General features: G+C 63.9%; 1 protein-coding gene across 1 annotated transcript in view; it reads left to right on the forward strand.

Moving 5' to 3' along the window:
* The first annotated feature begins 516 nt into the window (after window positions 1–516).
* The window catches only part of IQSEC1 (IQ motif and Sec7 domain ArfGEF 1), a 142,125-nt gene continuing 129,335 nt past the window's right edge, over window positions 517–13,306 (forward strand). The window contains exon 1 of the mRNA XM_070776998.1: window positions 517–869. Coding sequence (XP_070633099.1) covers window positions 847–869 — 23 coding nt within the window. The 5' untranslated portion in view covers window positions 517–846. The remainder of the gene's footprint in view (window positions 870–13,306) is intronic.

Here is a 13,306-nt window from a genome sequence, read left to right on the forward strand (position 1 = left end):
GCCATGCACCGGGGTGGCTGCTCTGTGTGGTAAGCCCTCCTGGCACCCCGTGACATGGCTGTGATGATCCCATTTTACAGCAGCGTAGATCAAGTCTCCCAGAGAGAAGCAGCTTGCCCAGGGTCTCAGGGCCTTTGGGAGGCAGAGCCAGTCTGGGAATCAGCCGGCCTGACTCCAGGGCGCCAGCTCCGTGCACTCCGTGACTCGCACGTCTCCGGGTCAAAGACAGAGAGAAGCCACCCCGGGAAGCAGCAGCGCGTGCATTTTAGCAACGGATTTCCAGGTTTGGAGCGCTCTCCGCCTGCTGGGTGACTTTGCAGCGAGGGCGCCGCGGGGCGGCCGCGCCTGATGCTGCGGTTGCCATGGCGACGAGCGCCTCGGCGATTGGTCCAGCTCGGCCCGCACTACGTTGCTCCCGGGGCGCCGGGGAGCCTCTGCGCCGGCCCCTCCTCCGGATGCTGTTCCCCCCTCACCAGCCCTCCCCAACCCACGCGCCCCGCCACCCCGGATGTGCGGCAGGGCCCAAGCCCGAGGTGGTCCCAGGTAGCCGCGAGGCCAGGCTCCCGCCCAGCCTGGCGACCACGGTGACCCGACGTCCTCGCAGGCTCCCGGGCACCATGTGAGCCCTGCGTGCCTGGGTCCTCCGGAGCCCGCGACTGCCACCCCCTGCTCCTGCCCCAGCCTTCGCGGAGGAGTGCGCCACCCCCGGGAATGTGACTCGCCCGCGATTTAATTTTATTCCCTTCCACTTCTCGCCTGAGCATCGCTCTGCTCCTCTAACCACATAGAGCCTTCCCAGCTGGAGAGGGAGAGAGAAGGGAAAACTGCCCACCCCCTCCAGACAGGATGGCGTGCAGAAGACGCTATTTGTGAGTATTTGTGGCAGGTTTATGCCTGGAACTTGAGGCCAGAAGGGCCGCAGCCCAGCTGGGAGCTGGAGCCCGGGCCCTCTGGGGGGAGGGGGGTTTTGCCGTGCAGGTGGCTTGCAGAGGGAGCTGGCCACCAGGCTTAGATGCCAGCATTTGTCCCCTGAAGTGGACATGTTTGTCGGTGGTCATGATTGAGGCGGGGGAGGCTGTTAACAGGACTCTGTTGGGCTGTGAAATTCCCTGTCTCTGAGGGCATCGCCCCCCCAAATCTACGTATGGGGTCCCCAGACCAGCTGCTACCATGTTGGTGTCTGGTTCAGCCCTCCTGTGTCCATTTGGAAATGGCTTCTCGTGCCCAGCTCTGCCGTGATCAGCCCTTCAGCCGTGGCTGATGCAAGGTTGGCAGGAAGGTCAGGGTGGGACAGGGTGTCGTGCCCTCCGGGGACGGGTGAAGGTCCAGCCTGCCCTCCTGAGCGGGGATTGCCAGTGTCACCCCGTAACACCCAGGCTTGCCGTGGGCCAGCGGCAGAGCACCTGTCTGCTGGGCCCCGGGCCCGCGGCAGTCCGTGAACGTCTGCACGGGGTGGTGACATCACGGGTCCGGGTATTTATGGAAAGCCGAGCCCGCGCCTCCTGGGACATCGGATGAGGATGCCAGCTTCCCTCGCAGCTTTCTGGGGCTCTACGGCATTCTGGGTTCAGCAGCTGGGTCTCTGGCCTTGCAGGACCCCTCCTCTGGGACTGGGGACTGTGAGTCTCCTCCTGCCGTGGGCACTTGGGGGCTGTGCAGTGACCTCAGACCCTGTGAGGTCAGAGGGCAGAGCTGGGCCCTCAGGCTGGGCTCAGTCCCCAGGACTCGAAAGCCCGGGTAGGGGGGTTCCTGGAGCATCATGTGGGGGGACCCCTGGGGCACTCCAAGGCCTCGGACCCCCCTACACCTTGACAAGGGCCCCTGGAGCCCGAGCGAAGCGGCTCCCACTGCTCTCCACCCGGGCCAGATGGCGCGCTCACTCGCGGAGCTGGACGAGAGGAGGTGGCGCTTCTGCCGCTGTGCTATCCGCAGGCCCAGGCGGGGCCCCGGGGCCAGGAAGGCGGCGGGCTCTGTGGTTTGCTGTGATGCTCGTTTGCCTTTTAAGTGGAGAAGCCCACGGCTTGGTTTGCTGATGGGAGCCGGTCAGTCCGGGTTCTCACTCCCTGCCCCTGCTTTTCTTTTTTTGGAAACAAATAATAAATCCTTCCCCGGCACGGAGCCTCCGCTGTCGCTGGGAACAGGCCTCCCCCCGACCCCCAAGACTCCCCCTTTCTCCTGCCTCCTTTGTGGGCCCGGGAGCCTGAGGTCAGAGAAGTTCTCTGGTCTCAGGGGCTGTGAAACCCGGGGGAGGGAGGTCTCTGAGGTGGAATCTGTGCAGCAGCCTCTGGACTCCCATTCTAGAGATGGGACAACTGAGGCTAAGCAAATCCCCGGGAAACTTGGAGTGCCCCGGCTCGAGATGTGTGTCGGGGGTGGGGGGTGCGTTTCAGCCCAGCTCTGCATTAGAATCACTGGGGAATGCTTTAAGACTCCCGTGTCCTGGCTTCTGGGTCCTGGGAGGGGTGCAGCCTCAGGAACGTTGCGGTTCTCCCCACGTGATTTTGATGCTCAGCTGTGGGTGATGTTCGCGGATGCGGCCTCTTCCCTCGGCACCGCTCCGGGTCCTGCCTGATTGTGATTTGTGAGCACGCAGCTGCCATTCCAGTCCCAGGACCCCTCCCCGTTACCAGTACAGACTCGCTCTGTCTGCTGGGAGCCCAGGAGCCAGCACTGGAACACACGGCCCCTAGCAGGGCTCGCCAACCACGCCTGTCTGCCCCACTCGCCTGGGAGGGGGCTGGACTGTGGGGAGGGCAGGCCGGGCTCCCCCTCCATGACCGTGGGCCCTTCCTCACCGCCCTGGCTTTCAGGCTCCCACAGTTTGGCAGCAGGACACCCAGGCTTCCCCCACGTGCCGCCTCCAAGCCCATGGGCACCAGAGATTGCAGAGAGACTGGGGAGGGGGTGGCTGAAGTCGGGGTGGGGGGGCCTGTTTTGCAGAAAGACTTGCGGACCAGAACCAGGGCTCTGCTGGCACCTGCAGCGCGATCCCTGGGCTTGTAGCATGGGGGATGGAATGTCTCTAGATGCTTGACTTTCAGGGCCTGGAGGCCCCCGCCCAGGACCACCGCAGCCACTGTCAGGGCTGTGCTATTTGGCTTCGCGGCTTCTCACACCCCTCGCCTCCGTGGTTCTCACCCGTGCTGTGAAATGGGGGGTTCATGATCCCATTTTACAGAGGAGGAGACTGAGGTCAGAGAAGGGTAGACCACTAGACTGAAGTCTCGTGGCGGCCTCCAGCCCCGTGCTCTGCACACACATCCCACCCCCAGTGCGCTGCACACACGGCCGACCTGGACAGACATGCTGCAGGCGGAGCCCTGCCCCGGCCCCCGGCCCCTTCCCCGCCTCCCTGTCCTGTGGCCTCTTCCACTCCACGCCCTGGGCCCCAGAGAGAGCTTGGGCATCCGGACTCTGACAGATGGAGCCGGCCCTAAGTAGACGGGACGGTGGATGACATGGTGAGCAGGAGAAGATTTATTAATGAAATGGGGAAATCGTGAAGCGTCCAGGATCAGTTCCTTAATCAACTTTGCTAGCAACCAAGCCCAGGCCTACACTGAAAGCTTAATTAACAGCGTCTTAATTAAGGTCGGCCCCCTCCCGACTGTAACTACACTTACACAGCACGTCACTTCCTGCTCCGTGAACACAGGAAGCCGGGCTGCAGGAGTTTGCAGTGGGTGTGCGAGACCCTCGGGGCTGCTGGGGAGCGGGGATGCTCGTTTGTAATTTACCCATCGGCTCACTCATTCATTCACTCTGCCTGGAGCCACCAACTCTAGATGGCAGGTGCCACCCTAAAAACATTGCCCAGCGCCTTCCCCGCCCAGCACTGCCTCTGTCCGACCCTCACTGCGTCCCCCTCACAGGCTGGTTGGTCCATTCTGGCCGCTGGAGTGTCCGCTGCGCCAGGGCCGAGGGGCTGACCGTGTGTTAGCTGTTGCGTGTCCTGCACCTTGAAAAGTGTTGGGTGTATAGTGATTGCTGGGGAAGTCTTCTTTGATTAATGAATGACGGACCCTGTGCCTGGCACTGCCCTAAGCTAAGGGGTACAGTTGTGTTGTATACTCTTTGTGACCCCATGGGCTGTAGCCCGCCAGGCTCCTTTGTCCCTGGGATTCTCCAGGCAAGAACACTGGAGTGGGTTGCCATGCCCTCCTCCAGGGGATCTTCCCGACCCGGGGATCGAATCCGGGTGTCCTGTGTCTCCTGTGTCGGCCACCGGGCTCTTTACCCCTGAGCCACCTGGGAAGCAAGAGGGTACAGAGCCCAGTGAGACGCAGCTTCTGGGGTCCTGTAGGCCGTGAACAGATGGTGTCAGTGCAGAGAGCCACAGGCCAGACAGGACGACAGCCCAGAGACGGGGAGGGTTCCCACGTCCCACAGCGGCTGGAGGCTGAAGGGGGTGCTGATCAGGGAGGGGAGGCCCTCCAGGCGTGCAGGCCTCGAGCCTAGGGTCGCAAGCCTTCTGCAAGCACTGGCTCATTGACCTTCACGGTGACCCTGGGGGGTGGAGCTGTCTCTGTCCCCTCTGTACAGACGGTGCAGCCGAGTCACCGAATAACCCCGGGAGGGGTGGCGCTGGGGGTTGGACCCCGACGGGTGGCCCCAGAGCCCCAGTCTGTGACGTTCTGACGGCTTTACTGAAAGTGATGGTGTCTGGCCCACGCCCCACGCCCCGAGTGTGAGCGAGAGGAGGTGAGAGGTGAGACCGGAGATGCGGGCGGGGCCGGGACAGAAGGTGTCTTGCCCACAGAAAGGGCCCCCCTTGCGAGCAGGGGCCTTGGGACCCACAGAGGCTTCTGATCCGCGGTGGGGGTTGCAGTTCCCACGCCGGACCGTGGAGGGAAGTTGGGGGTGGGCGGGGCTCTCAGCCATCCTTTCTGGCGCCCGCGCTCCAGAGGGCAGCAGGCTCCCAGCCCAGGCCATCAGGAGCCACCCCTGCCGGTCTGCTTGGGGCTGGCCGGGGGCCAGGGTGGCCCTGGGGAAGCGCCAGGCTGTGGTCTGCAGGCAGCTCTGTGCCCAGGTAGAGAGACCCTTTCTCTCCTCACCTCTTATCTGACTCCAACCTCCAGTCAGGTCTGGGGCCCGGAGGCCTGCACAGGACCCCTGGCTGGCCACGGGGGACACACCCAGCCAGGGCTGGGCTGGGGCGCGTCCTGGCGGGCGGCCCTTCCCGAGGCCTGCTGCTTTTCTGGGGGCCTGAGTCCGCCCCTCGCCCTGCCGCCCAGCTGCCCACTGGCTCCTGCTCTCTCTCCCCTCCGTCCACCCCCAGCCCGCGGTCTCCGAGGCCCTGGCCCTCCCTGGAGCTGCCCGAGCAGGACGCTGAGCTTAGACATTCTAGCTCTTTCACACACGCCCCGTTCCATGCACGGCTTGTGGTCCCCGGGGGCTCATCATCCCCCGGACACACAGCAGATACGCCGAGTCCTGCCTGCCCTGTGGGGAGCCCCCCTGCTGGCCCCCTGCCAGGGGGTGCCCTTTCTCCCCACCCCTCGGACCCTGAGATCCAGTCGTGCCCCTCTCTCAACTGCCCAGGGGAGCCCTGGGCCCTGGTCCTCCCGTCTGCCCAGGGGAGCCCTGGGCCCCGGTCCCTCTGCACAGGGCAGTCCCTCTGTCGGCACCCAGGGCCTGGGAGCCTTCCAGGCGAGGCCCGGCGTCTGTGTAGGCCCAGGCAGGTCATCTATAACCTTCTGTTTTAAAATTGTGGTAACACACACGTAACAGAAGAATGGCCGGCTCAGCCGTCTGTAAGTGGGCAGGTCAGGGTAGTAAGAACGTTCACAGTGTTTCACGACCGTCACCACCATCCGTCTCCAGAACCTTCTCATCTTCCCAGACCGAGACTCGGTGCCCGTAAAACACTCACTCCCCTTCCCTGCCCCAACCCCGGGCACCCACCATCCTACCCGCTATCTCTGGATGCAGCCGCTCTGAGGACGCGAGTAAGTGGAACCCTGTAGCGTCTGTCTTTCTGTGGTTACTTCGCTGAGCACGTTTTCAAGGTCCATCCATGTTTGCACTGTGTCAGGATTTCCTTCCTTTTAAGGCTGAAATACTCCATTGTGCGTCTGGACCGCACTTTGTTGATCCGTTCGTCTGTCTCTGGACACCTGTTTCCTTCCGCTTTTGGCTGCTGTGAATAGCGCTGGTGTGCATGTGGGGATGCCAGTGCGTCCCTGAGACCCTGCTCTCAGCTCCTCTGTGTGTATGCCCAGAAGTGGAATTCCCGGATCCCCTGGAAACTTGCACTTTTTTTGGAGGAACCTCCTTGCTGTTTTTCCACCACAGCTGCACCATTTTACGTTCCCACCAGCACTGCACACGGATCCACATCTTTGCGCACACTTACCATTTTGATTTTTGGTGGTTTGTTTTTGTAGTAGGAATTCTCGTCGTGTGAAGTAGCACCTCGCGGTGCTTTTGATTCACTCCTTCTTGAATAAAGGCAGCTGGGAGTGGTGAGGTTCAGCCTCCTTCTCTGCCGTCGGACCACGCGGCCCCAAGGACCCCCGACGTTGACTGGGGGGCCTGGGCCTGCTGGACGCCTGCCGACGCCCCTGATGCCTTTGTGGGAGCTTCTGTCCCAGATCAGGGTGGGTGGGAGGGACGCGGGGCTCAGGCCTCCCGCCAGAGCCCAGTCCTCCAGCTCGTCAGTAGCCCAGAGCGTTGGGTCCTTGGGGGTGCCTGGCACACGGTGCGTGCTCAGAAGTTTTAACTCACACCGGTAACCCCTGCTTCCGTCTTTCCTGGATGTGCCTTGTTCACTCCTGTAACCGAGAGACGATTCACTGGCGTGGTGCAGCGCCGTCCACACACCCTGCAAGGCCAGCCCCTCTCCGGCTCCTCAGCCCCGAGGCCACCGCCGAGTCCGGCTTCGTGGGGTCTCCCTGGGGAAGTGCTGTGCACGGATGGAAGCGCTCCAGTACTGAAGAGGCTCTGCCATGCGGCCATGTACACCGAGCAGAGTTCCCAGTCTCGGCTCTTCAGTTCCGGATTTGGGGCTCCCTGAGGGGGTGGGGTGACCATCCAGCCCGTGAAGGAGGCGACATTCTCCCTCTGGTGGGAGACCCTGACCGGTGGCTGGCAGAGTGGCCTCCGTGGGGGAAACAAAGCCACGGCAGGAGTGGGGACGTGGGAAGGACTGGGCCTGGGCACCCGAGGTTCCGATCCCACAGGCCTCCCAGCCGCCCGTGTGTCCTGGGCCAGCCGGCCATCCAGATCAGTTGCGTGGGCACCTTTGGGAGCTCCTGTCCAGCACGGGGCCTGGGGACAGCAACCCTGCCCAAAAGGAGGCGGACGCAGGTGGAGCCGCCACCACGGGGTGGACGGTGTGCCCTGGGCTTTCAGCAGGGGCCGCCGGACACGTGGGTGGCCTTCGGGGCAGACACAGGGAGAGGCGTCTTGGCGGCGGGCCAGGGAAGCCCACTCCCTACAGTGTGGGGGCCGGGCCTGCATGGCTGAGACCCACGAGGCTCTCCCCAGACCCTCGGGGAAGTGACCTGGGCCCAGCCCTCACTCCACGAGATGCCTCTGCCACTGGATGCGTTCCCGTGGCCGTCATGTCACATCCAGCGGCTTTTCCAGGAATGTGACTGCTCTCCTCACAGTCACGGGAAGATCCGACGCAGATACATCCGGAGGTCTGCCAAGAGCTGCCGCCTTGCAGAGCCTCGTGTCACCAAGGGCGGCGTCTCTCGTGGCCCCCGGGTCGGGAGCCAGGCCGTGCGTCCGCCTGGGATCCTAGCCGCTGTCACCTTGGGAGCGGGAGATTGACCTCATCCCCACGCACCCGCCATGGACGGGCCGGCCGCCTCGTGACCTGCTTCCCTGTCTTCCCTGTGCTGCCACAGCTGAGGCTGTCTGTTGATTTTTGTCTCATAACATGTGGAGAGAGATAACATGACTTACGGACATCGTTTCGGACCAGAGAAGGTGCAGCACAGGTTTGGGTGCTAAGGACGGTGCGGGGCGGACGAGGACTCTGGGGGCGGAATTTCTGTGCGTCTTGTCGTGAGCCTGCACGTCAAAGTTTCATTGAAAGCAAAGGCTGGGGGCAGGTGTTGGGTCTGATGAGCCGGACACTTGGCGACTGTGGGGCAGGAGGCCAGTGACCACTGCCCACCGCGCCTCAGCCCCTCTGTGCGAGGCCTCCCTGACAGGGATCCCTGGTGCCCCAGGCTGAAACCCACCGGCCTCCATGCTTGAGCTGCCAGCTGAGGACTGGTTGGCCTCCGGCGCTGAGTTGGAGACCTCAGAGCAGGGTCTCGTCCACCCTCTGCAGACCCGACTCGGAGCCGGGACCCCGCCTGCCGGCCCACCCCCGGGCTTTCCGGGGCCTGCAGGCCTGCCCGGGACAGCAGCGCAGTGTTTATGCGGGCGTGGCTCTCCCACCCGCGGTCCCGGGTCCAGGACAGACACTGGCCGTCCCCCCAGTGCCGTCTTGGAGGCTAAAGTGAGCGCAGCCCACCAGGACTCATAGGTGAGGGGAGCGAGGGCTTTGTCGCGTCTGTCTTCCTGCACACGGGCTGCGCGGCGGGCCGGCTTCCGTCACGTGGCGGCGGCACGGATTGCAGGGCAGACGGGGTGGAGCTGGTGGGGCTGGGGACCGCGGGGCAGAAGCCAGCCCGGGTGGGGTGCCGGCTCAGGCCCCCCGGACCTGAAGGCCAGGCTCCCCGGCGGACCCGGTGAGGGGCCTGGCCTTCCCTCCTGTTTATCGCACGCCCCGGCGAAGAGCTGGGGACCCGAGCTCCAGGGGCCTGAGATGCCCTGTGATCCCCGTCCTGGGCGCGCCTGACCCCATGGGGTCCCCGGGAGAGGGTCCCGTGGGAACAGCCCCCGGCTCTGCGCGCGGCGGTTGGAATGTTGCTAATTGCAAGATGTACTGGCCTCGTCGGTTTTGCCCCTTGTCAACACGGTCCCTGCGTCTGTCTGGAATGGCTGATGAGGGAAGGGATGTATTTGTCGTCAGCCTGGCTCTTGCAGGGCTTGCTGGGCCGGGATAACCGAGCATCTGCTCAAATTTGCTCCATTTCCGATTCTGGTCCAGGGGCCACGGCCACAGGCGCCCCCGAGTCCCTCCGATCCCCCATCCTTGGCCTGGCTTCAGTCCCTGACCAGCTCTTGGGCTGCTGAGCGATCAAGGCAACTCGGAGGAGCCCCCCAAAACTGGCTGGGCCCAGGAGAAGTGGGGGCCGAGGCACTGAGATGATCAGGCTGATTTCCAGTGCCTCCCTCTGCCTTAGGAGCTTCTGGATGGACCCCTTATCTGCCGCCCAGAGGCTGTGTGGCTCGTGGCAGACAATGTCACCTCTCTGAGCCTCGGGGCTTTTCTCTGTACCGTGGAGCCAATCATTGCAACTTTGCAGGGTGGCGATAAGGACTCAGTGATGCAGTGAAGTGCAGGGCGGATCCATACTTACACGTATCTTCGGCCCCTTCCTCCCCTGGACTCTGAACACAGGACAGGCTGGGACCTCAGAGACACGGTCCTGGGGAGGGTAAGGGAACCAGGGGGGCAGAGGGAGTGTAAACCAGAAGTCTCTGGGTTGCAAAGGTCAGAAACCCAAGTCAGAAGGGGTTTTAACGGCCACTGTCGGTGACCAGCCCGGGGTCAGGCTTCAGTGTGGCTGGGAGTTTGGGGGCTCCGACACTCATTGCCATCTCCTCCTTGCCTTCCTCCTGGGGTGTGTTCTCAGGACCCCTCTGGTCCCGCTGGTCAGCCGCAGGGTTCATGGCCTTCCTGAGACCCCCATGCCCAGAGGAGGTTGGCTATGCAGTGATCGGCCAGGCCTGGAGCTGGGCGGACGGGGTCAGCTCCGTCTCAGCCACTGCACTGTGTGTTCAGGATGGGGTTCGGATGTGTGTTTCTGGGCGGGGGTGGGCAGTAAACCAAGGCTGGAGACAGCCCACCGGCCCTGCTTGGGGTCAGAGGGCAGCGCGCCGAGCTGGTGGCCTCAGCTCAGCGCCAGGCGATGCACTCAGCTGGGTGCGTGCGAGACAAGTGCTCGTCCGGGCGGCCGGCCCCTGGCCCCAGCACACAGCCTGGAATCACAGACGCGAGTTCCACTCTCAGCGGCGGGGAGGAGAGGGATTGTGGCTGCTCGTGTTGGGTAAATCCACAGGACCCCGACGCTAGGGATCTGGCTGATGACCCCCCCGCCCCGACCTCGAGTCTTTCCCATCTCCCTCTTGCTTAGCCAGCTGGGACCTGACCTATAAATGAGAATCTTTGCCCCTGTTACTGCACCTTCCCTCTCTCCCCAGTGGTATATACTCAACATTTTTCAAAAGCCCGAAAGCGGCCTGGGGCAGTGTGTGTTATCCAGGGAAACTCACCATCTGTTTCAGATCCAAGTCCCATACTTCCACCAGCACCTGCGGGAGGGGTACCCTCCCCAGACCGTGCTGAGCCTCCTGGGGGCGGCTGAGCCCTGTGTCCCGTCTGTGAGTTGGGCTGTCCCCCGCCCCTGATGGACCGCAGGGAGCGTGTGGGTGCTGGGGTAAGGCCGGTGTCCCCCCAGGGTGGGGGCGCTGATGGGGGGGTAGTTCGCACCCCCACGCTGGTCAGCTGCAGTTCCCAGTTGCCCTGGAGGCTGAGCAGGACCCGGGGCCTGTCCACGGGCGGGAAGGCTGAGACTGGGGGAGCACGCAGCTCCCCGCAGAGCCCTGGGCGAAGCTGGTCCCAGGTTCCACTGACATGTCTCAGTCCTTGGGTGCCCCTCTGTCCTGGCCTCAGCAGCCTCCCACCGCCAGAGCCCGTGGGCAGCCTTGTGCCCCCCAGCAGCCTCGCCTCCATCCTGCCTTTGTTCCAGACACATGCCCTGGCCAGCCGTCAGCCCGTGGCCAGGTGTCCTGGCCGGGACCCCCAGGTGCAGAAGGCGCAGGATGGCAGAGAGGACGGGCGGTCCGCAGGGTGGCTGGTGGAAGGTGGGGCTGGAGCTGGGCTTGGGGACAGCGGGGCTGTGACCCTCCCCAGTGGCCGCATCCGTCCCTCTCACCCCAGATCTTGGGGTTCCCGCCCCCGCTGCCTCCCCACCCTCTCAGTCACCCCCTCTGTTTACACGCCGGCTACTGCCCACCTTTGTCCTTCTAGACCCAGCTTTCCCACCAGGCTGTCGCCAGCGTGGGTCCGCCTGGCCTGCCGCTGGGTGCCCCCAGGCCGGGCCTCGGTGAGGGCATGGCAGCTGCAGCGTCCGTGAGTGAGGGACGCCCCGCGTTGTCGTCTTCAGCCTTAAGTTTGTTTTTCTCCTCATTTCATCCAAAAGCCTGTCTGGAAGGTGCCCCCTCGCTGGGCCCAGGCTGGGTGAGGCGGGGGCAATGGAAAAAGCTGGGGGAGTCTGAGCGGCTGACGGAGCACAGTGCCCGGGGTGCCCGCTGCAGGTTGGCCCAGGCCAGGAGCGGTGGGGTGAGGAAGACGTTGCAGTCCATGGAGCCCCGGCCCTGGCTTGGGGGTCAGGGTGGGTTGGCCCTGCCACCACAAAGACGGGCCCCCCTGGTGTGGGAGCTCCCTGAGAGGAACCACAGAACGGGGGGCCACCAGCTTGGTGTGTGTGCAGACCACAGGGGAGGTCAGAGGCTGCGACGGCCCCCAGGATGCCACCCCATCCACCCACTGGGCCCTGCGCCCCTGGGGCTCAGCCCGCCAGCTGGCTAAAGACACGTCCTCTGCTCCGCAGCTGCAGCCGCCCCATGGGCTGAGGGCACCGAGGCCTCCCACCCAGGCCCGGCCGTCCACCAGGAGAGCTCTCCGCATCCCGAGCACAGACAGACATGTGGGGACCGGGCGTCTCGGCACCTCAGAGCCCCTGAAACAGGCGCCCCCACTCCGCAGCCCTCAGGCTGACCTCTCTTCCTCCCGGTGAACAGACCGGGGTGGGTTAGGGCTCCCCGAGTGTCCAGGCACCAGCGCGGCCGGGGTCCGGGGGCTGCCCGCCCCCACGACCCTGCCTGCAGGCACTCACTAAGGCTTCAGGTCCTTCTGCAGCCCTGGAGAAAGCGTCCCCCTGCCCCGAGCTGGGGTCTGCCTCCAGCTGCTGCGGGTGAGGTCCCCGGGCAGCTGTGTGAACCCAGCCCCCGTCCCCTCCCCTCCCCACCCACCACCCCATCCATCCGCCCCGCAGTCAGGGCGCCCAGCTTGCTCCTCTGCGGGGTGGATGCCAGCTGCTAACAGCAGTGCCCCGAGGTGTCTGGAAGGACGGGCCCAGGTGGCCCGGTGCCCGGACTCAGCACAGGCGCCCCCACCCGCACCCCACCCCCGCCTTCATTTCGTGGTGAGGTTTACCTGGAAACACCCAGATCCAGTGGGTTCTAGAAATATTCTTCGTTTTTAATTTTCATTCAGCTAAGGTACATTAACACAGCTCGCTTACAGGAAGGGAGGCAAATGCAAACGGAAAGACCATGGCAGAGTCTCGTTGACCGTGGGTGTCCAGCGCAGGCCTTGGGGACACATCCCTGCTCATCGTGACCCTGAGACCAGCCGGGAGCTCCCGGCCGGTCACGGGAGGGTCTGTGTACACATATGTGCCGTGCACACGTGTGTGTGTGTGATGGTTGGGAGCTGTCTGTTTTTGAAAATTGAAATATCGTTGATTTTTAATGGGCTTCCCAGGTGGCTCGGTGGTAAAGAATCCATCTGCAAGTAGGTGACACAGATTCGATTCCTGGGTTGGGAAGATCCCCTGGAGGAGGAAATGGCAACCCACTCCAGTGTTCTTGCCTGGAGAATCCCATGGACAGAGGGGCCTGGCGGGCCAGACTCCAGGGGCTCCCGAAGAGTCAAGCACGACTTAGTGCCTAAACAACAGCAGAGCTGATTCACAGTGCCATCACCTAGGTCGAGAGGCGTCTCGTGTGTGTCTGGCCGTGTGAGGTCAGTGCGGCTCTGAGAGTGGCTTGGTGCTGGGCGTGCTGTCCAGCAGGCTGCAGGTTTACCCGGAAGGGAGGTGGCCCCTTCACAGTCCACGCCAGCTTGGCCAGGACAGCGGGTGGCGTCCACTGTGCCCTCTGCCCCGGCAGGGTCCTCCAGCCTCGCCCTGCCGTGCAGCGGGGGCTGCCCTTCACCCCACACCCAGAGGGGCTGTGGCCCCGGGGACCGCCCTTCCCCTGAGTCAGACTTCACCGTGTTCCTGACTGCTTGTGTTTGCACTAGGAATTTCTGTGGGGAGGCCCGGCAGCTCGTGGCGGGCACTCCCTGAGGGGCAGAAGCCTCCCTGGGAGGCAGGTGGATGCGGGGCCTTTGGGAGGGGACTTTCCTCTGGGTATCTTTCTGTGTTGTGTTTCTGAGCCACGAGAGTGCCCT

This window comes from Bos indicus, chromosome 22, assembly GCF_029378745.1.
Source record: "Bos indicus isolate NIAB-ARS_2022 breed Sahiwal x Tharparkar chromosome 22, NIAB-ARS_B.indTharparkar_mat_pri_1.0, whole genome shotgun sequence".
Classification (NCBI taxonomy): domain Eukaryota; kingdom Metazoa; phylum Chordata; class Mammalia; order Artiodactyla; family Bovidae; genus Bos; species Bos indicus.